This window comes from Columba livia, chromosome 7, assembly GCF_036013475.1.
Source record: "Columba livia isolate bColLiv1 breed racing homer chromosome 7, bColLiv1.pat.W.v2, whole genome shotgun sequence".
Taxonomy (NCBI): domain Eukaryota; kingdom Metazoa; phylum Chordata; class Aves; order Columbiformes; family Columbidae; genus Columba; species Columba livia.
In genome coordinates, this window is record NC_088608.1 from 26,156,437 (window position 1) to 26,179,743 (window position 23,307).

The 23,307-nt window shown below is 41.0% G+C and overlaps 1 protein-coding gene and 1 long non-coding RNA gene across 2 annotated transcripts in view; one reads left to right on the top strand and one right to left on the bottom strand.

The window, feature by feature from the left end:
- LOC110360024 (uncharacterized) overlaps positions 1-23,307 on the bottom strand; it is a 70,513-nt gene that overhangs the window by 14,001 nt on the left and 33,205 nt on the right. The gene's annotated exons all lie outside the window — the stretch shown is intronic.
- ITGAV (integrin subunit alpha V) overlaps positions 3,041-23,307 on the top strand; it is a 46,551-nt gene continuing 26,284 nt past the window's right edge. Inside the window, exons 1-5 of the mRNA XM_065068920.1 lie at positions 3,041-3,427; positions 7,996-8,123; positions 20,580-20,671; positions 21,179-21,293; positions 22,610-22,671. Coding sequence (XP_064924992.1) covers positions 3,276-3,427; positions 7,996-8,123; positions 20,580-20,671; positions 21,179-21,293; positions 22,610-22,671 — 549 coding nt within the window. The 5' untranslated portion in view covers positions 3,041-3,275. The remainder of the gene's footprint in view (positions 3,428-7,995; positions 8,124-20,579; positions 20,672-21,178; positions 21,294-22,609; positions 22,672-23,307) is intronic.

The window sequence follows — 23,307 nt, forward strand, 5'->3', positions numbered from 1 at the left end:
ATGCTTCGCAAAAACTATTTCCCTAGGGATGAGTAACCCCTGGCTCTGTGTGAAGTGCGAGTGGTTCCTCTGGCCTGTCTTTCAGCGACGCGCTGGCAACAAGCGGTAGTGCTGCACGGCAGCCAAAATTTGTCATTTGGTAATATCTTAAAAAATAACTTATCCTATGCTGTTCGTGTAACGTAGTGAAGCTATGAAATCAGGTAGAGAAAATAAATCCGCTTTCTCTCTAAACTACTGCCTTCCTGAGCAAAGTACACATAAACCACTTTTTTGTTTTATTTTACTGCCCTGTTTGCTAGATTTTGAGTACTTACTACCCCATCTGCAGTTTTGCTTTGATCAGGTTTGTACTCCAACAGCTGTGAGGGAGTAGTCAGTAAATAACAATAAAAGTTAATCTTATTGATGACTTTTTGTTGTTTTGTTTTTTTGACCTATGAAGAGGCAGCAAAGCTAGGAAAACTAGCAACAAACATCAAGTCTAGGTATAGGAACTCTCTGATTCTTGATAGAATGAGAATTTTTGAGTTGGGTCCCTTGAGGAATTATTATTATCAGCAAGAACAAGTGACTGGAACACAGGACGACTTGGTTCTTCTGTCTGGCTCTGCCAAGGGTTTACCTGAACAAACTGTTCACGTTTGTGCTGCTGGTTGTCAAGCTGGAATACTGCACACGGGGAATTGTGAGAATGAATAAATTGTTGGGGAGTTCTTCCTTTGTAGACCCCAGGATGTCTGGAAAACCTACATTTAAAATATTTTTTAAAAGCATAAGTATGTACATGAATAATAAGTATTATTCACTGCTTAGTGGAGCACCAGTGCCGCAGAGTTGTGCAAGAATCAAGGCAACGCCTGTATTCTTAGGTGGGAGGAGGAGAGAGTTGAGACCTATCACATTTTTAAATGGAAAACTCTTAACTCAAAACCCATTTTCAATGAAAACAATTTATTGTGAAATCCTGTCACCCTGTCTATCCTTGCTCGCTTTTTCCCCTCGTATTGGTAATTCTTCCAAGTGAAATTTTTTAAAATTGTAACAGTAGGTAAGTAGCAGTAGGTTTGTCAAGAATCCCTGGTGTACAATATTGCTTTCATATTTTACGTCCAGCTTTTAAAAGGTTGCTATTACTCAGCTTCTTTCTGCTACTCTGTTGTTTTGGGGTTTTTTTTGTTTGTTTCAAGACTACTAAATTTACCTTACATGGTAATATAAATCCTGACTGTATTTAAAGCAACTTTCTCTATTCGTTTAGTGAGAAATTGAAATGATCACCCAATATCAATGTTCAGTCCTTCACCTTGGGATCCTTTATACATCACACATTTCTTGTAAGCCTAAATTCCATGGTATCAGTAAATGTAAGCTGATTGGACATTACAGAAAAAAAAAACCAACAAAACAAACAACAGTGACTGTAAATTTGCACTCGAAAACAGGAAACTGATACTAATTCTGAGATATGATTCATTTGTTGGCAATGATGAAGCTTTTTTTTTTTTTTTGAAAGGTCCTTGGGTTCTTCAAAGACTAATTCATTAAAAGAAGACAATGTTAAATGAACCTGGGTCAAAGTTTTACTATACTAATTTGTCTGCATTGAATTAAGCCAATTACATCAAAACTTTCGGAATGCCAAATGATTATGAAATCATGCCGTCTTCAGTAGGTTAATTAGCAGTTCTGTTACAGACATAATGCTTCTGACTGTCTTGAGCAAGTTGTACCTGATTATTTGTACTTATTTTCTGCCATGATGATGATTGCTTTCTATTGGAAACATTCTCAGTAACTGGCTTCTAATGTTGCTTGCTCTGCATTTTGTTAGCTCTACCTGATGCACCTGAGCGTGCAGAAGTTCACTTACAGTAGATTTAACACATTCCTCTTGTAGACTGTAAGTCCAGAACTGCAGCTGTGGTTCCCACAGCCCGTTCAGAAGTTTAGGGGGAGTCACACCAGCATTTTAGACAGACGCTCCAACTGATGTAGTTTCTACTCTTTAATTAAACAAGCCATGCCTTAACAATACCTCCAAGGCAGGACTTTTCAACCTCGTTGCAGCTGCTGTTGCACTAGAATTCTTCACTTATGTCCCTCAGTAAATACATATGGAATATTTTTAACTTGTCTTCAGGGTATGAAACATCATTTTATGTTCCTTTTACTTTCTGTCATGCCATCATGAGAAAGCAGAGCTGAAAGTTTAGACTTTTGGCGGCAATAGCATTCAACTGATTATGTGGTAACAGTATTGGGTTTTATGAATTAATATGAATTAATTCCACTTTTGGTGTTCCAGCGTGTTTTATTTTTCCTGAAACACTGATCTGCAAAGCAAATGCTGAACTCTGCTGTAGGCTGCGAGGGATTTGGTAACAGCCTAGAGCTGCCTGAGCTCCCACGATGACAGTGCTAGAACCTTGGCAGTGACAGCTGATCCAAGGGCCAGAAGCTGTGCGTGAAGAGGCTCAAGCTGGACACTGGACACTTCTGCCCCAGGTGCGGTGGTAAAACGGGAGCCCGGATCCCCATGAGGGAGGTTTTCCAGAGCCAGCCCTGCGCCCGCCGCTGGCGGAGGTGCTGCTGGGCTCTGCTGCGACCCTGGCATTTTAAATTACACCATTTAATATCCTGTTTGTTTGAAACTCGTTGTTTTCCTCCACGGGTGGGTCCATGTCGGCACCTACTTCACTCTTTCCTTGTGTTAACAGTTTTCCTGCAACAGATTGTCTCCAAGACTTCACAAGAAAGGCTTTACTGACGAAAGTCTTACCAAGAAAGAGTTTATGAGAGGGATGTGTCTCCCTCTTTTTTTTTTCGGTACTTCTCAATAGCACTTGTCCTCTTCAGCCTTCGAGTCCAGCAGTAACCAGCTTTTAGGACTTGGTTGCCTACACCAGAAGGAGATCACGGGGCAAGTACCTTCCTCGCAGCTGGAACTGACCGGCTGCAGCCGCCCGGAGCGGGGAGGGCCTCTCGCAGCCGTGGGCCGGGCCGGGCCGGGCCCTCCGCCCCGGCGGGAGGGAGAGGCGGGCGGGGAGCGGCGCGGCAGCCCGGGCCGGTGCGGAGCAGGGCCCGCCTCCGGCACCACATGATGCCGCTTCTCCTTCCTGCCGCCCCTGTCCCGACGAGAAAAGGGAACTGGGCGCAGGGCGGGAGGAAGTGATTCCGCTCCCCGCCCCGCCGCGGGAAACGTGCGGCCCCTCCGCCCCCTTCCCGCTGCCGCGGGGCCGGGCGCCTCCGCGGGCAGAGCTGCGGGTCGGGCCATGGCGCGGCTGTGGCTGCTGCTGCTGCTGGGCGGCGCGCTGGCCCCGGGCAGCGCCTTCAACCTGGACGTGGAGCGCCCGGCCGTCTACTCGGGCCCCAAGGGCAGCTACTTCGGCTTCGCTGTGGACTTCTTCGCTCCCGACCCATCCTCGTAAGTGCCCCGTCCCGGGCGGCCGGCCGGCGCCTGCCGGGGCTGCCGCTCCTCGGGGCGGGGGGCCCGTCCTGGCGGCTCCGCTCCGCTTGTGGCGCGGTGCTGGCGGGGCCGTGGTCGAGTCTGGTGTTGTCCCGGCGAGGTGCGAGAGCCCGGCCAGCCCGGAGGAGGATGCGGACGAGGAGGGCGATGCCGGGGCCGGGAGGAGCCCCTGGTGTCAGCAGCCGAGCTGTTGCCCCTAGTTCACTGTGCGATCCGGGGGGAGAGCTGGCGGCAGGGCGGCTCGCGGGAGAGATTATTGGACGGTGGACGCTTGCTCGGGCCTGGGTGGGGGGCGCGGGGGTGGGGAGTGCGGGGCTGGGGAGCGCCGCGATGGAACCGAGCGGCGCCGCGGTGGCCGGCCCGCAGCACGGGCGGGTCTCCGAGCGGGACGCCGCGGTGGCCGGGCGGTTCCGAAGGGACCGAGTCACGCCGGGAACACGGGCTCGGCTGCATCTCCTCACCCTCCTAGGGTGGCTCTGGCTGCTGATGCTCTTTTACTGGGAAGCACATCTTGGTTTCGTGCGGTCGGTCTGCTCTCTTAACGTAACTTTGGATTTTCTGAATAGCCTTATCAGTCTGCAGTTTATCCAAATAATGGTGGCAATAAATACAGTGTAGAAAGCTGAAGGTTTTTTTTGCTTCGTTACGTTTTCCACCTGGGGTTTTGTCCCGTGGAATTTCGGAAGTTCTGCTGTTCCTTTCCTGAGTGCTCTGTGCAGAAGTGCTCTGGGTTGTGCTCTCTCTGTGCGGGTCACAAAGCTGCTGAGGGGTCCAGAGAAATAAAAAGTTCCATGTAAATGCCCTCCACAAGTGCTTCCCGAATACCTTCTTTCACCTTAAGCGAAAATTAGGCAATGAGCAGTAGCTGGTGTATTTCAGACTTCTGAATAGTGGTGTTGCTAACTTCAAAGTCCTGGTCTTGCCATAATAAATTGGCCTGTCTTTCTCAAGCGTGGGCTACATTAAGATCCAGCTTTTGCCACTTTTTTCCTCTCCCATCCTATGAAAGGGCTGTAAAGCTGGGAAAGCTGCTGCCTTCTGTCATGCTGAGGGGATTTTTTTCTCTCTCGCAATCTCTAGCTCCTAAAACTTTATAAACAAATTTTATAGCTATTGAGCAAGTTATTTTGCAGCACATTAGCTAGCCTTGTTTGCATTTCTTTATTGCCTACAAATATTAGAAGTCATCCTGTCTTAACTTGTATGTGTTGCAACATCTTTCAGCTATCTTAATCCTATAAGTCTCAGTACTAAAAGAAAAAAGCTTCTAGTTATGTCCCTCCCTTTATTTTTAAGTCAGCATGTGTGGCTGCAGAGTTATCAGGAGACTGGTAAATGCATGTAGTGAACTTCCTTGCTTTCTGATAAGGGATTATGTGACCCAGCTTCACTGAAATCACTATTTGGAACCTTTCCATTATTTTTGTAATAACTATTGACCTCAAAGTGCATGGCTGGAAAATAAAAGAGTATTGTCTTTATTTTTTTTTTCTTAAAAAAAACCCAACACAAAACACAAAAGAACTTGAAACACTAGTGGTTTTCAGACAACGTGGAAGACTCCTTCATATTTTTAAAGGATTTTTTTCAGTTTTAAGGTGTGCCTAGTAGTTAGTCTGTATCTGCTAAGCTAAGCCCCATTACTGAGCTTTATCTTAAATTTAAGCTCATAATTGAAACAAAGCAAGTTAGACAACTTTTACGTTTACAGAAGCAGGCTCTAATGGTTTAAATTTTGAATTTATGCCTCGGGAGACTGATCTTTTGCTCCCTGAAATAGCCAGAAATACCGGTATGCAGTGTCCTTCAGACACAGGCCTGTGCCTTCCCCATCATTGAGGAAGGACCAGCACACACTCCCTCAGACTGGAACGCCTGCGGATTCCTCGAGCTCTTGGACAGGAAAGAAAGGTAGAATCATTGAATGTCCCGAGTTTGAAGTGACCCACAAGGATCATCCAATCAGGTAGCGATGAACAGCAAGCTCAGCGATGTCTGCAGTTAAATATTGGGTAGAAAACCGAGTTAACTGTTTTGCAGCATGATTCGCAAAAGGTGTTCAGTAAAATGAGCCTTGTTATGTGGTTTCTATTGAGTGTCGTGTGTGTCACTTGTTTCTTACACCTCTGTTGTTGCTTTGGTGAGTTTTTATTTATCTCCTTAACATGAGTATGAGAGGTTAAGTAAATTTACTTGAGCTAAAGCTATTTGGATTGGCTAGCCTGACAACAAAGGAGTGTTATTAGTTCTGGAATGCTCAGGCTGCTGTTTCATAGTCTATTTTGACCTGCTGGATACCAAAATAAAGCATATTTAGAAGTCCAGTGTGAAAGACCTATTCCAGGAGTCATTGGTAGTCTTGTATTGTTATGTGGCCCTTCACAGAGGGCTTAACTATAATACTAAGTGATTGAACATATAATAACTTTATTAAAAGGAAAAAGGTTTCTCCCACACACGCTATGTCTTAGAAGAATGGCATTTGATAGTCTGGCTTTCCAGTGCACAAGCACATGGAAATACCAGTTTTTCTTTACTGGCCCACGGCAAAGCACTGGCAAGTGATGGTTGCTGAAAGGACAGCACCTGTGTAGGTGGAGCTGCTGAGGGTGTCAATGCTCTCCCAGTCGTGTCCGCAGCGCTGTGCTGGGGCACGCGGTGGCGTCACGTAGGAGACAGGCAGGATCAAAGCACGGCTGGCCTGTTCCCATGGAAAGAGCAGATTTCCCTCCGTTCCCCCTTGCCCAAAGTAGGCAGACTAGAGACCTCTTTGGTTTTAGGTAATTCAAGGTATTATTATAAGACCCGTGACAGAAATCTGCTCTGTGGTGATAAAAATGCGCTTTTTTTTTTCCTCTCTTGGAAAAAGAGGTGACTAAACCTTTGTGGAGTCCCACAATGATGCCTTTATTGGTAATCTGGTTAATAAACTTCATCACAAAGATTATCTTGAGAAATATTTAAAATATATTATTAGAATGATTTATTTTTTTAGAACATTTAATTTGGGGGGCTTCTTAAGAAGCTAGTCATACAAATGTAAAGTGGGAGGCAAGCTACCACTTGTTTAATAGATTGTAATTATAATAATTAATGTGTTTCCGTACTTGGCATTATGATGTTTACTTTTAAGCATTTCTGTTATGCCCAGAGAGAATATTTTAAGTTGATTAAAGCATTTCAAATTCTTGCTCTTGGAATTTAGGGAGTCTATGAATGGCAACTAAGGGTAACAAATGGACTGCCATCTAGCCTAGATTTTCTCTTGGGGTCCTCATCAGGAAGATTTTAAGGTTCTGCAAATTCAAACAAGTTGAAAACGAGTAGCCTGTGCTGGTTTTTATGCCTTGAGCTTTGAGGTGCTACGTGTTTACACCTGGTACTTACATATGAAGAAATACAAAGTTAGCTTTGTACAGAAGTGAAGTCTGGAAGGTGACTGTGAAGAGCAGAACAAGTTCGATAAGTCTGGATCTGCCTGCTTGTGGGCATGCTCTCCAACCAGTTTTGCAGCTTGTTCAGCTAACACAATTCCAAAACTAAATAACCATAATGCCCGATAGGGGATGGTGCGACTTGCTCTTGCAAGCTATATTCTCTCTTAAACCGTCTACATTGAAACAACAGAGCAGATTCTGATGAAAAGAAACATTTAGTTTTATGTCTTTTGTACGTCGTTGTCTAGATTTCAAATTGACTTCCTCAGGAAAGTGCTGGTGAGTCAAGTGTGTCTCAGAGGTGCTGGAGTAATGAGAAGACATTAGTAACCTTGTTGGCAGATGCTAAGAACCTTGCCTGGTCCAGTGCTTTATTCGGTCTGTTTCTTCCTTTGCAAATTCTCAATTTTACCACCTGCACAGGCATAATCTTTGTGGCGACTCCTGCTTAGAGTGCACTTGACATGTACATATAAGCAGAGATTTGTGAAAGCACAAGAGATCTTAATAAGAAAATTATTACTGTGTAATGAATATCACTGGGGATTCGTTAATGTACAAACCTGTGGTTGACGGTCACTTGGGTACTTGGAGATTACTTTTAAAAGAGCGTTTGCTAATACTAGGCTGACTCACCACTTAGTACCTTCTGAGCTCAGAAGCACTATTTTGTTTATATATTGTTTCCATTTTTGTCTGATTTCCTTGAATTACCCTTATGTACAAAATTAACCAGAAATTATGCCAGTTGATGACTTGCTCAAATTACAGAAGTACATGATTTCCTGTTCCACTGCATACGTAGATATTTTTGAAAGGAGAAAAAACATATAAAAGGTGTTTATGTCCCTTTAAACATAATTTTAAGTAGGACAACATAATTTTATCTTCTTTTTGTTTTGTTTTTTTTTTTTTTTTTTTTTTTTTTCAGAAAAGAACAACCCAAAACCTAATATTAATTTATCTGAAGCTCTGTGTAGTTCTAGTCACGTTTAGATTTGAATGGGCAAGGGCTTTGCTCTTTTAACTCTTCAGATGCCATGAAGTAACAACATCTGTGCCTTGTTTTATTTCTTCTTTTTACTGCAGGGTATCTCTTCTAGTGGGAGCTCCAAAAGCCAACACCACCCAGCAGAACATCATAGAAGGAGGCCAGGTGCTCAAATGTAACTGGAATTCCGACAGACGTTGCCAGCCGATGATATTTGACTCCACAGGTACCGCGTTGTTGTCTGTGCGCGGAGATGGGGCGTCTCTGCTCTGATCCTGGTGTGGGGGCGCAGAAAGATGGAGATTCACGGGGGGGTTTTGACGGTCAGTGTGAGGGCAGCTGCTTCTGGACTGGCAACTATTCAAGGCTTGTGGGTGTGGTTTTTGGTTTTTGTTTTTCTGGGTTTTTTCCATCTCCTCTCTTTGAGAATTCTGTTGTCCTCGCTATGTGTTGAAAGCCTGAGTGAGCACACATTTTTCCTCTTCTGTTTTAACCTATTTATATTTTTCCTCTGTACTTAACAGCAATGCTAAAACATTTAGCAACCTAATTCCCAATAAGCATAGGCATTACCTATGAAATAGGCATTACCTATTAAAACGTGGCATGTGAGGAATGATACTTTTTAATATCAGCAAAGGTGTAGTGTATGCAGTAATATTCAAAAGTTCAGTCTGAAACTGAGAGTAAAATCTTCGAACTGTGGGGAAAAAAACTATTTTTCTTTTCAGGCATAGCTTCATGGTATTTGTAATACCCTTTTTTTCCCCGAAAATAAGACCTACCCCAAAAATAAGCCCTAGCATGATTTTTCAGGATTTTTGATGATGCTTGAAATATAAGCCCTACTCCAAAAATAAGTTACAGTGCATAAAAAAAGTCAATTTGAATAGTGTCCAGGCAGCTATACATGTAAAAAAGTAAAATTAATTGGCAGTAGAATGCAGCAGGACAGATGGACCCTTCACCACGAAAAGCAGACACCCCCAAAAGAATTGCACTCGACAGACCCCACGAGACCCAAAGCAATAAGGTTGGTGAGTGCTGGGCTCTCCTGCACAGACTGGGCAGTCCTGCTGGCGTTGTGGTACGTGGAAAAAGGAAATAGAGTCACAAGAAATTCACGATGGAATTCAGGCTTTGGAGAGTTATGGTGATGTTCCAGAATGTGGTGACATGACCATATTTGAATAAATGTTAGTTTCTTTCCTCAAGAATAAATGTAGATTGTTGTTCATGGAAAAACAAGACATCCCCTGAAAATAAGCCCTAATGCATCTTTTGGAGCAAAAATTAATATAAGACCCTGTCTTATTTTTGGGGAAGCAGGGTAGCAGCACACCAGGTGCCTGAGGTCGGAGGCATTACTTGCCCATTTCTGAAGTGTGCTAAAGAAAAGAGCAGTAACAGCGCTGGCATTGAACATTTCTCTCCCTCTTCATGCTCTGGTGCACAGAGTGATGTGCACAGCCTGTGGCAGGTCATGTGGGAACACACTGCGTGTGCTTTTCTGCCTCAGCCATTCAGTGCTGAATCCTCTTTTCCACAGCATGTTTCAGGCCAGTGGAAAAACCTTTCTGTGTCATGGGAGTGGATTAGCAAGACCCATATGGTAGGGCAGAGAAAGCACCTGTGCTTTTAAGGTCCAGTTGGTGAGAATTAGTTCTTGCCTCTGCTGGTATTTTGACTTGGCAGTGTAAAGGCAGTTAGGTTTTTGCAGCCTTTGTAAATCACGTGTGATACAGTGGAGAAGCTCTTCTTCCAGTTCTATTGTCAAGGTATTCAGACCGCTGAAATCCCTGTATATTTTTTCTGAAAACTATTTTGTTCTTTTGAAAAAAAAAAAAATAGTGGTATGTAGTGGTGCTCACAAAACCCAAGTCATTATCAGTCTCTTTACTTCTTAACTCTTCAGGTACCTTCCTACCAGATTACTTGAGATCTTTAGTAAGCTCCAAAGTGTGACATTTTGTCTGCAAAAGTTGTTTTTAATTTTCTTTTTTTTTTTTTTTTTCCTTTGGGCTTATTGCTTACTATGATACAAATGTGGATTTTGGTTGTTTGTATTAAAGAAAGAATCTAGATATCCCTAATTAATAATGACCCCTAATGTAACAGCCAAAATCTTGTGGTAGGGAAAGATTATCCACCTGAGTATGTTCTAGATGCACCTTCCAGAGGGAATTACAGGGCATTTATCTGTTCAGACTGTGAACATGTGCAATAGGCTTTTTCATGTGCCGGGCAGAGTAAATAGATACAGAGGCCACGCTGCTTTGCTGTGTGTCTGTGCATAAGGTATATGCTACTGGGCAAACAGTGTTTTGCTTGTAATGGGCACGTTAATTGCTTGAAATTTAACAGTAAAAATAGCAGGTTATAATGGCTTAAGAAGGATTTCTTTTGGGCGCATTTTAACTCATTCCAGCTTTGTGGCAATGAATTGGGAAATAATGCATTTGTCGATTATTCTCTGAGTGAAAAGGGGCATTGTATTTCAGCATAATAAAATAATAAATGCACTGAGAGAAAATAAAACGTCTTTTTCTTTGTGCATAACACAATGGTTGATTCCCTACATTATGATGACAATTGGCAGCACAGTGTAAAGCCCCAGTCCTGCCTGCCTCTGCCTCGTAAGGTGGCAGGTTTAGGGCAGACCTGTGATTCACTGTGCAGGAAATAGGAAGCAGGTGATTTGACCACTGATTTGTGGTGCTGACGTGAAGGTGTTTCTTATAGATGGCTTTACACAACCTCTGCAAGAGGTTCATCCAACAGTACTTCAATGTTTGTAACTCCAGAGCTATTGTTTAGCCCTGAAATACAAGTAAAAACTCTCCTCCCTCCAAGATTATTATTTAGCGGTTTTGTTAATGGAAAAAGCAGCACAAGTTCTGCATAATTAGTTAGATTAATTTCTTTGGAGTTCTTTTCTACTTATGTGCAGCTAGTGAGAAACCTGACCTGTGAAAGTAACATGAACATTTGTAGTTGTGGCTTTTCTCTGTTTCTGTGTTGATGCCAAACTCCATGTGTGGAGTTGCAAAATGACAATTACTAGAAGGCGTGTCACAGTTCATCCTCCTGCTTCCCTGTGCCAAATACCAAAGATCCTGGACCAGGCCAAGCCGCTACGTCTTGCTCACAGCATCTGTGAACGTAGCAGGGGAATGGAAGAAAGAGCAAGGCTTTTTCTGACCATGTGAGGTTGTGTTTTTCCATTCATCTTGTGGTTGTATCACAAAAATGAATAGGGTTTTACAGAGCTCCACCAAGCAAGGCTTTTTTTCCTCTCCCTATTATTATTATTTTTTCTTATTAAATGTTCCTTGTTTTTAGTTAAGTTTTCCTTCGGTTCTGTGTGTCCTCTTCTCTTCCCCACCCATACAAAGGCCGCGCCGATGGCAAAGAATTGAGTTTTATTTTCTAATGCTTGCTTTTGGCTTAAATATCGTGTCGGCACAGAAGTGTGGTCATTGACACGAGACAAATGCAACAGCTGTTGTGTAGCCCAGGAGAGAAGGTCCTAGCTGCTTTATGTTCATATTTGGAGGAGGAGTTGTTCAAGCCCTTACCTTATTCCAGCATTGCTTGTTACTTATATTTACCCTCACCCAGTGACTCTGGAGGAAAGTGATAAGTCACTAAGCTGGTGGTTCCTGGTAGTACCAAATTTACTGCTTTGTTTCTTCCTTCCTGTGCATGACAACTCAGTTCTTGAAGGAGGGGAGCTGGGCAGGAGGAGCCCATTCACGGAACCCTCATAGATCTCATGCTGAAAATATGTATATTTCCCTCCCTTTCACGCCCTCCCCACATTAAAAAATCCCTCATTAGAACATGTATTACAATTTTTAAACTGCTGACCAGAAAAAAAAATATTTCACTGTTCCTACACAGCATATTTTCTTGTTTACAACAGCAATATACTTGTGAAGGGGAAGGAGGGGTCTCCCAGCACGATGGTTACACTCATGTGAAAATACACGAGAGAATGTTCTGTGTATATATATATATATGTGTGTGTGTGTTTCCATGCATATTATACTGATTGGTTTTGATGTTCTGGTATACATAGTGGCTTTGGAAGGCAAAATGTTTATATCGCACATTAACACTTCCCAAATGTAAAGATGCTTCGCTGTGGGGCTGCTGAGCATTTTAGCACTGACATCAGTTGGCTTTGATTTAACTTAGTTACGAGTATGTGAAAATTGCATAACAAACATGTGTGGTGGTAGAAAATGCCCTCAAATTCAGAGGTGCATATAGCTGTGCTGCATGTGCTTGTGTGTACATGGCCAGAAAGTATTTTTTTTTTAAGGCTTTCAAGTATTGTTAGGCCTGCATTTCAGGCTGGTTTTTTGCTGTGAGAAGCAAGTTTAAAAGGAGCCAACCGCCACAGTGAGTTTCCTGATATGCTCTTGCTGATCCTGTTGCAGAACTGAAATATGAAGCAGTGCTCATATCTGCTACTTCAACAGGTTATCCTGTGAATCTAAATAGGAATAGGTCTGATTAAAAAGTGCTGTGTAAGCAGTGACCTTTTTTTCTTGCCTTATTCCTGTTTAACTTGTTAATTCAGTAGCTAAATGTGCTGCTGTCACAAAACTGAAGTTCCTGGTATTTGTGTTCTTCCGTATCTTGCCTGTTTACTACAACTGCCACAGCATTACCACAATTTCAGTTTGGGTTTTTTTTAAATGTAAAATACTTGGGATTTTTTCTGTCTGTCTCAGTTAACTTTCAGAACATATAGGAGGTTGTATTTTTTTCAGGGCAAGCACCAGAAGAAAGCTTACATTCTCAAGATAGCATATTCTTCAGACCTGTCTTAAGCATAAATATTACCAGTAAATAACTTCCTTTGCAAGGTGTTTTACATTTCACATTAAAATTACCAAAAACTACAAGTAATCGGTCATGGTGGGTAAATATTTGTCTTCATTCTTAACCCTTCTTTACACTGCATAATTTTGTGACCAGAAATTTATTTTAGTTTTTGTTTTAATCTGCAGCAATAGAGGAAGGTTCTGAATCTTCTGAAAAAGAAAGAACCTGGGAAAGCGAATGGTGGAAAAGCTGCTCCTACAACTTGCCGAGCCCCAGTACTGTTCTCTCGACAAGACTGGAGAGGTGGCTCCTCTCTTAGAAAGCTTAACTGTGTCTTAACTTGGCTTTATCTGGCAGCTGCTTAGCAGCTTTTTCCAGGGAAAACATATTTCTTGTGGGTAAACTGTAAAAGGAATGCACTTAATATAGCAGTCCATTTTCTGTTTCGGATCAGTTTTGAGCCAGAGGTCCAAATCTATTTGTTTTAAAGATACATCTATTCTCCCTCCCCTTCCACAAGCCCTGACGCACTGTCACAGCAAAGCTTGAACAGTTGGTACCAAGTATTACTGAAAGGATTTCCATAATCCTGCTCAGGGAAAATATTATTGAAGAGTTAATGGTTTTTCTGTGAGTTATATTTATTTTGTATAGCTGTCCATTTTTTTGTGTATATAATTAAACATGTTTTTTCTGTGCAAGAGGAAGATCAAAAGCTCATTGAGCCAGATAACAAAACCAGCAATCAGAGGGGTGGTCAAATGGGCTTTTTAGGAAAATCAACAAGTCATCTTTATGTTTTGATGTATTTTATGGTTTGGCATACATGGAATAGCAGGGTAAATACACTTAGCTAATTGTCTGACATCTAGATAAATACCTCTATTACTTAGCCATGGAATTTTAGAGAGCAGGATCATGGAATTTTCATTCTGACAAACAAAAAATTCTTCAGAGACCCATGTAACCAGTTGGAGTTAATCAGACTGTACACGTGTTGGCAATATGTAGCACATTAATGTAAACCAAATGAGTTTCCTATGTGCTTATTTCCCCAAAGGAAACAATCTTCATAATTATTCACATTACTTTACTTTTCATGTTTGGAGTCCTAACTCTTCATCAGTCAAGAATAGTGGGAAGTGGGCTGGTGGAAATAGCATTTCTTTGTGCTCCCATGGCTCTTCATAAAAATGTAACAAAGTGGGTTTGTGATTATAAAGTTTCTCTTACAGAAACCTGCCAGTATTTTAATGAAAACTTCCATTGAGAAATGTACCTGCTTCTGTACAGGATGCTTGAAGCACAACTCTGTATCAGCACCAAAAAGTGCAGTACCGAGAATCTAGAATAATCTGATGAAATGCAGACAGCTCTACAAACTGTTACAAAGGAAAATATGCTCATAAACCAACTTTGAACTTCTGTGCTAATGAACTGCAGATTTCTCAAGCACATTTCATTTTTAGCACAGAAAGATCTGCTTGCTCAGACAATGGGTTGTTTTGCTCTTCTGAGACACGTAGTGTAACAGCTCCACACGCTGCTCAGTTGTCATTCTCTCTTGGTGAAAGCTTTCCTGACTGCTTTTCTTCTCTGTATCAGATCTGAAAACTTACAGAAAGGAAACTTACAGAAAGTGTTGAATACTAAAAACTAAGAGCATCTCAAATGTGCTGTGTGTCTATTGCTTTGGAAAAAGAATTCAGTGTAGCCTCTGGCTGCATAAAGTTTTATCACTGACAGTTGTACTCTCCCTCTTCTTGCCCTTACCCATTTGTTTTGACACACTAGAGTACTTTTACAGAAATGGTGTGTTCTTAAATGTTGGATAAAATTATTTTAAGACCAGTTGTTTTGATCTGTACTAAAAGAGGAGAAAGAAGCTTGTGAACTGGAAAATACTTCTAAAACCTTTCCTGATTCCTCCCTATGTTTCCTTTTTTGTGTGTTGTGGTGGTTTTTGGTTTTTGTTGTTGCTTGTGTTGTTGTGTTTTTTCCCTCTATCCCCAAGTGGGTGATTCTAGACAATAGGAGTCTTTGTTTGGAAGCCTAAACCACCAGTTTGGCACAGCTTTATCTATCTGTGACCTATTTAGTTTGAAGCGGGTATTTTAGCTGCCTCTCGCAGCTTTGTGCTGTAGCATCGCACAGTGCAAGATCTGCTGATGGTGGGAAGTTGTGACTGAAGAGGGTGTCACGAGCTTATATTTGCCTTTGGGAGATTTTTATCATATGTGCAGACAAGTCAGTTGTTCATCACTCCATCTTTTCCAATTACAAAAGAAGGAGGTGGATAAGGAAATCTGGGATAGGGCAGTATTTTGTGAAAATAGCATGCTTTAATGAAGTACTGTTTTATTTTTAGCTGATTGTTTTTCATTGGTATTAGGGTGCAATCTGTATGGGGATTTCAATGTCAAAGGCTATTGATTTAGTCAACACCAAAGCAATAAATCTTGTGAAGACCATTCATTCATTTGTAGTAAAGTGCATTGATTTTTATCTCACTAGATCTAGCATTACCTCAGTCCCATTGAAGTTTGGTTGGTATCCTTATCATGTGTGCTGGTTTAACTGAAGTCTGCATTGGGCTCTGGGTGCTGCTCTGAATGAGAAAGAGGGAGGCAAATGAATCAAACCTCCTCCGCGAGTTCTTGTAGCTGACAGTGGAAAAATGCTCATGCCTTTGTGATTAGGTAGATTCCTGCATGAATACGGTTGGCTCTGCGTGCGTGTAGCTGGATCTCAACTGCATGACTAGTTGGAAAAAAATAAAATGTCTTACTTAAGTAAAGGGAAAAAGATGCTTTTGTTCCAGCACACTCCCCCAGGGAATAAAGGAGGGTTCTTACCTCAGGAGAGGGAAGGGGAGTGGTGGAAGTTCTGTGTAGCAACACTGTGGCTGAACCAAGGTTGCTAAAGCATCAGCTGCTGCACAGCCTGGGGAGTTTCAAGTAGAGATAAGCTGGTGCTTGCTCCATTAACGAAGGTTGAAGTCACTGAAATTTTGGATGGAAGATAGCCAGCTGTGTACCACCCCAAGTTCTCATGTTACGAAAACACAGCTTTTGTATATTTTATAAGTTTGTTTTTCTTTTGGCTGGCTGCATAAAGTTTCCCTTTGCCTAGAAGGAGCAACATCATTTACTTTGGATTGGCATCTTTACAAAAAGGTTTATTTTAATGGAAATTCTGTGAATTGAGACACTATTTAAATTTTACAGCTTCTGAAGTATTTTCAGTATGACACTGAACCAGGATTCATCAGGTCACTGCCTCTTGACTCATGATTATCTCAGCACAGTCTGGCACTCAGAGCGGGGCAGATGTTTTAGTTCCGATTTCTCATTACCATGCAAGCAGGCTACGAGTTACAACTCCATCCACTTACTCAACTGCAATCATTTTGTAGTAACACTGCAGTTTCTGTAACCGGTAACATTTGCATTGGAAAAAGAAGGTGCCAACTATCCAAAGCTGGCAGCCAAAAGAAATTCATTTTTGATCTTTTCATTATTATTTGGAAGATGGTTTAGACTGTTGGGGTTTTTTTTCACCTTTTCTGCACTTTTTGTACTCAGCATCACTCCACATTAGTTTCCATATATAAATTTAAATCCTTTGTAGCGCAGTAAAGTGACTCTGTTCCAGTGGTCCAGCAGCAACAACAACACACCTATGTAATGGATTTTTAGGGCGATTTTCCTGCCTTGACAACCCCATCACCCCAGCTGGGAAGTACTTTGTGAGGCAAAGTACTGTTGACTTGGCCTGTCAGCCTGTTTCCCTCATGAGAATTAAGTAAAATCATCATGTGATGTCTGCTAAAATGAGAAGGAGCAAAGGAAAATCTGCGGCATAAGCTGCCTTGACAGATACGAAATAATACCCTATGGTCAAATGACATGATCCTGAAATTAATGACCCATCAAGTAGAAGTCCTTGTAGTGGCTGCTTTTTAGCCTGACAAATAGTATTGTGTAAAAACTCTGGATGTTTTCTTGAACAAATCTGGTCGGAACATAGTTTGTATTGCATATGTATATTTGTTCAAATGCTTGTTTAAAATGTGCATAATTGGCTTAAAAACGTTCCTAAGGTATTCTTGAGGCACTGTAAATGGAAAATTATCTAGCAATACAAGAGAAACAGCAGTGGCTATAAGAACTGTTACAGTATTAAGGCTTACTATATTACATTGAAGTGTCGGTCTGAATTTATAAAACCCAGTATGTTTAAATCCTGCCCGTATTACAGTTTGCTTCATTTAGTGTAGGTACTGTTTTTAAAGGGCATGAGGGAAGTGGGGGAAAGTGCCTTTTTTTTGGTGTGTGGTGTTTTTTTAATTTAATTTTTATAACTACCACTGGGAAGTTATAACATGATAAAATAATAATAAAATCAGGGTCTTTATAATAAAAACCAGAAATGCTGAAGTCAGTCCTGTATCTTCCCATGACAAATCTACTTCACAGTGCAGCTAAAACACCTCACTTCATTCTGATTTGCTTCAGTGAGGGCTCACATTTAAGTGTTCTTTGTTTTCCACAGTCAGGAACAGAAACAGAAATGGTTCCTCATTTAAAGCAAGGGGATTTTTGATGCCATGGTGTTTTCCAGATTTCCTCATAAACTAAGTTTCTCTTCTGGACCTGAGGGAAATGCTCATAATCTATTAACACAGTGTTTTCCTGGGGAGAATTTTGAATAGAGGTGGTAAATAAGGGTTACGTTAATAATTAATTAAATTGTTAAGTAATCAATTAAATTTCTTTAATAGAGAGTTGTGATCAGATTTGACCTGTATTTAATGCTTGCAGGTTTTTATTTGAAAAGTTCATGTTTCCAATGTATGTACCTTATACTTGATCTGAACATCACCCTCCTCCTCCCAAGTTCCCCCTTAGTTTTAGAGAACCTAATGAAGCTTTGAGTACAGGATAAACTCAATGTAAGGCATCTTAGCCTGGTAGCAGATGTTCGTTTCTGTTATGTGCGTCTGCACTGATATTAGGCAATTTGGCTAACTCAGATGTTGGTAAAATATTCTTGCGATAGTAGTGTATTATAAATAAATAAAATTTATTTAGCCAAATTGGCTAATGGAATGTATTTTACTATGTGGTGGGAGATTTTGTGCATAAGAATTCGTAACTTGTTATTTAGGCCTTCAGAAGTTATGATGCTGGCTTCTGAAGTCATGACATTTGGAACATAATCAACTTGGGGTGGTGTTCATTTGCTTTCTGAGTTGGAGATTTTGGGTTTTTTATATGCCAGCTTCTGACTATGTCTCAAAGCCTAGATGTTTACCAATTAAAATAAAATTGAAGAGGTGTTTCCGATATTATTCTCAATTTAAAGCTGAATCAGGGCTTTTTTCGGTACTGTATTAAAAAAATCTTTGTTTCCTGAAGGCTGAGGAAGAGAGGTGGTTTTGTAGCTGCTCTCCTGGGCGCTGATTCTTCCCTGGGCGGCTCAAGAATGCCCGGGGCAAAGGCAGAGAGGGCTCTTCTGGCAGCGTGTGCTGGTTAAACTGCTGGTTCCCCTCCTCTCCAGTGCAATCACCATAGGCTGTGGGTAGATGGCACTGCTAACCAGTAAGCTGGCTTGCCTTTTCTTTGTTTTCTTAATGTTGTCTCAGGTGATGCCTTCAACTGAAATTTGAAGGAACTGATTTCCTCACCATCTGTGATAAAATCAGATTGCTGATAATGCCGAACAGCTGTTTATCTGCTATTGCAACAAGACCGTTCCTTCTACTTGTTGCCTATTGTTTTAAACCTAATTGAGAAGATTACATCCTGGATATCTTTATAGTATTTAGCACAACAGGATTCTGCTTTACACTATAAAACTGCTACACTAACCTTTTGTATTAGTGGTAGATATATAACATTGTAAAGTATCCAACAGCAGAGAAAGGTGTAAAGTGCCATGCTGCAACTATTCCTGACTTTAAATTGTTTAAAGCTTTGTTTGGCAAGTAAAGCTGAGAGATTTCTTTGTATTCAAGAGTAGCTGGACAAATAGAGGGTAGAAGCCAAATCTGTCTTTCTAGGCTGTGTAACCTTAGGTGTGGTTAGAAGCAGAATAAACCAATTTTAAGTCCCCGGTGCTGCCAAAAAGAATATAGTTCCCAGCCCTGTGTTCCTGTCTTTGCCCCAGCAGATTAGCGCTGCTTCCCCTGCAGTCAGCTGGGTTGGTCCCTCATCCTGCTGAATATTCTTTTTTAGTAGGTTTCATTCTTAGGTGGTTCTTGTTGTGACTATGTGACCAAAAGGCAGTAGCGCCAAGACAGGGGCTGGCAGCATGAACACATGGACAGGAGCATATGGGAGTTGCTACCCCTTTTGGTGTCAGCTTCATCTGAAACTAACCCAGTCGTGCAACTGCATCCTTTGAGCAAAAAGATGATGATAAAACAGGGATTTTGGAAGTGTGCTCAAGACAGTTCCCTATTTGGAAAACATCTTGATCTGGTTTTGGTTTCCTGTACTATAAGGAGGTGACATACAGGTTTCCAAACTGTTTCTGTCTGTGCAAGGGTAACAGAATAAACGTTCAAGTGTACATAAATCTGTGCAGATGTGCCCATCATCAGGCCCTCCATGTCTTTAGCACCTGTTCAATAAGAAGGGGAGGAGGGCGTGACAGAAGGAAGTGGGTTTTTTTAACTATCTTTCGTGAAACTGGGAAAACCACAGTAGTTCTCTGTGACGCTGTGCACTTGGCATTGATTTCTACAGAGTTTTAACCTAAGGGCCAAAGTAGTCCAGATACTTGCTTGTTTTGGTTGACTGCAGATTAGAATCACTTTTGCTGTCCTTTTCATGGGATTTTCCTAGTGGAATTAACACAGTCTCTCAGACAAAACATTCTTTACAAGGTGTAAGACATGCAAGGAAGTTTTGCTTCAAGTGGTCACAGGTCTGTGATTCATAGCGGGGCTGGGTTTGGGAATTTCCCCTGCAGTCTGTGGAAGTGATGTGTGGCTGCTGACCTCACTGCCCAGTAAACCAGCGATTTAGGTGACTTTTTTTAAAAGAGATGTTTTTGGGAGTGCTCCATCCATTTTCTGATTAGGCTGGGGGAGTTTCCATTGTTGTTCCACTGGAAGTAGATAAGAAACATTACGTGATGTAAAGACTTTTAACATTCATACTTGCACAAATACTGCTCGTTAAGTTGCTTTTACCAGCCTTCGTCACTGAACAGTTGACATACAGACACCAGTGCAAATTATCCATTATTTAACTTCCTTTTCTGTATGGAAAACTCTCTGACATTTTCATTATTGAATACCCTTTCCCTTTACTTGTAGCTTTAAGCGTGCTAGTTGCTGTGCTTTGGACACTGCTGTGGCATTCAGAATAGAGATGTTAACACTTGGGAGAGCAGTGGAAGGATTTCTGTCCCGATTCCAGCCAAAGGCAAAACTTGTACAATTTAATCAGGGCAATATTTCTTCTAGAAGCATTAGGCCTAACTTGGCTTTGGCACTGATTCTTGAGCGGTGCTGTAATCTGACTTGAAAGGCAAATATCTCAAGTATGAGATATTTACAGGGGGGGCTGTCAAAGACACTGTGAACTTGGCACTCTTACAAGAAGTCAGGATTGTAAAATTGCTTCCTATGTAAGAAGGCTGGCCCTAGATGGATAAGTGAATAATAATAATAATAAATCCTTTTTGAAGTGTATGTCCACGAAAGGGTGATATCTTCAAATGTTACTGTTTTCTGCTTTTTTCTGTATGCATTCAAACCAATGACTTAGCTTTTTTATTGTTGTTATTTCTACTGTAGAGTTTCCTGTGAAATTATGCTGCATTTTCTTTTTAGGCAACAGAGATTTTGCTCCTGATGATCCACTGGAATTTAAGTCTCATCAGTGGTTTGGAGCCTCTGTGAGATCCAAAAATGATAAAATTCTGGTAGGTATTTGGTGCCCTTGAAGTGCCTCAGTACTGGGATACTGTAGTGGAAAAAATTTGAAAAGACCCAAAAAACTCAGGATTTAAACAAAGTCCTACTAATCAATATGGTTTGTCTCTTTCAGAATGTATTGGGTAGCCTTTTTCTACTCTTTATAAACAAAGGTTGTAGCTTTTTTTATCTGGTCTTGATGAAAGTAGTAGAATTATTTTCCGTGAAGTTAGAATGTATTATAAATTCTTGATGAAGTCTTTTACAGCTGTTGCTTTAGTAAATTATTATTTCTAAAACACCTGAGATAAATAGGCTGTTTCTGAAAATACAAACTTGTGATACTTCTGCCCCAGCACTGATAGTATAAATCTTCTCTAATAACACATGGTACATCTGCCAAAATTGGTTTTGGTTAGTGTTCTGTAGAAAATGGGAATTCTGTTATATTATTCTGTACCCTCCAGCATTTTGAGGAGTTGTTTGCGTTCTCACTGCCCTGTGTTCTCCCTCAGGCCTGTGCCCCACTGTACCACTGGAGAACTGAAACCAAACAAGAGCGAGAGCCTGTGGGAACTTGTTACCTGCTGGTCGGATCCAAATCTGTGGAATACGCACCGTGCAGGTCCAGTAAGTGTAGAGTCCTCTGCTGCTTTTCTGTTGGGACTTTCTCTTGTGTTATACCTTGTGTACATTTGAAGCAGGATGTTTTACAGGTGTTTCCCCCCACCCCCGCCATGTATAATCTCATAGCAATTAAAAAAAAAAAAAAGCCTAAGCTAGATCGAGACATCTGAATTCTTCTCCCGTTGATGCTGAGCGCACAGACCTTGCTTTCTCTGCTGTAGGCCAGAGGGAAATCCGAGATCCAAGTGCCATTGGAACTGAGGACTTTGATTTGTGAATGGGTCACTTCTGGAGTAATCACTCCAGCAAAAATATGTATTGGGTGCTTTTTCAAAGACCAAATCGACAATTTTCTTGAGCTTCCTTATTACTGTTCCAGTAACTTTAAGAGAGAGCTCATTTTAGAAGACAAGATTTTGCACAAGTAGTTTCTGATATCAATGTATGCATATATATGTAGTGATGCATTGTTTCAATTACATTCATCGTTGAAAATGTTGAGTCTCATTTTCCAAACACTTCAAAACCATGTCATGTAGTTGAGTTGGTGGATTATTCAGATGCTTATAACTTTTTTTTTTTTTAAATATAAAAGTCTAAAAGTTGAACGTTCCAGCTAGGATTTAGTTCAATTGCCTGAAAATTATTGGTGAACAGCAGGAATGAAATCCAGTGTGCTCCAACAGAAAAGGAGTTAAATAGCATATATTAAATTAATTCATGCTAGTTAAGTAGTCACGCTTCCATATAAGAGGGTCTCAACATTTCTATTCTGAAACTGTATAGTTGTAAGATTAACTCGGCCGTAACAGTTCCTGCTGGGGTGAGTCTTAGCATGTAGAGGTATTTTCAGCCAGGTATGGGTTTGTTTTTTTTTGTTTGTTTGAAGCCAATACTTGAAACAACTTATGGTTACATACCTTTCAGATTTTTATTCCATACTAACCGAAAAAGTTACTCCTTGCTTTCCAGATACCTTATTTCCTGAGTAAAAATTGCAAATATCTTTCTCCTAAACTTTTGAAGGTTAAATAGAAAGGCAGATGGAGTTGCTGTTTACTTTTACGGTGTTAGGCTAGAACATATGTTAATGTTATAAGCATGTTAGGCCAGCCCTTAAGTTGTTACAGCATTTGGTTCTGAGTTGTTGATAAAGAAAAAATACTGATTTAGTAGGAAAAAATATTCCAATGTTCAAGTTCAGGAGTGCGAGGTTACTTAGACAGATGCATTGGAAAGCATCCACAGAATCCTATCATCTAGTACTGATATTATTTATTTTATTTTCCCTTCTCTTTTCTGTCCATTCTTTTTTGTAGCCACTATCGATGCAGATGGACAGGGATTTTGTCAAGGTGGATTTAGTATTGACTTTACAAAGGTATGTGATTCTTTCTCGATTCCTACGGGTCAGCAGACAGTTCTAAGTTAACAACAGCCCTGGTACAGACCACATACAAGCACAGCTATTACGAAACTAAATAATGTAAACTACCATTCCTGGGGGAAAAAACTACAAACACAGCCTTATAAATAAACAAAAATAACTTCAAACCACTCCAGTATCATAAACTCACTTCTACATCTTCACAGCACCACACTTTCATCTCTTGTAGGAACCATGTCCTAAACAAATAATCCACTTTTCCAGCCTCATGCCATAAACCTGTGCTGCAGCTGGGCCTCAAATGAAATAAACTGCAGTGGTGAGGCTTTTTGAGAGACTTATTTTGAAGGGAATGGGCACAACTAGTGTTACTTCTTGAGGAAGAATAACTTGCTGCTAAAGGGAACTGGTAAAGAATGTTCTCGTGTATTATGTTTTGTTTTTCTCGTCAGCTAACAGAAGCAGACTTTTTTTTTTACCATCTGTCTTATGTTTCTTCTACTATTATGTTCTCCCTGCCTTTTATAGTTGTTTTGTTGTGTTTTTTTTTTTTTTTTTTAATTCACAATTACTTTTAAAATCCAAGCACAGTAAAACTGTGCACAAATCTAAGAACTACAGGTTTTTTAT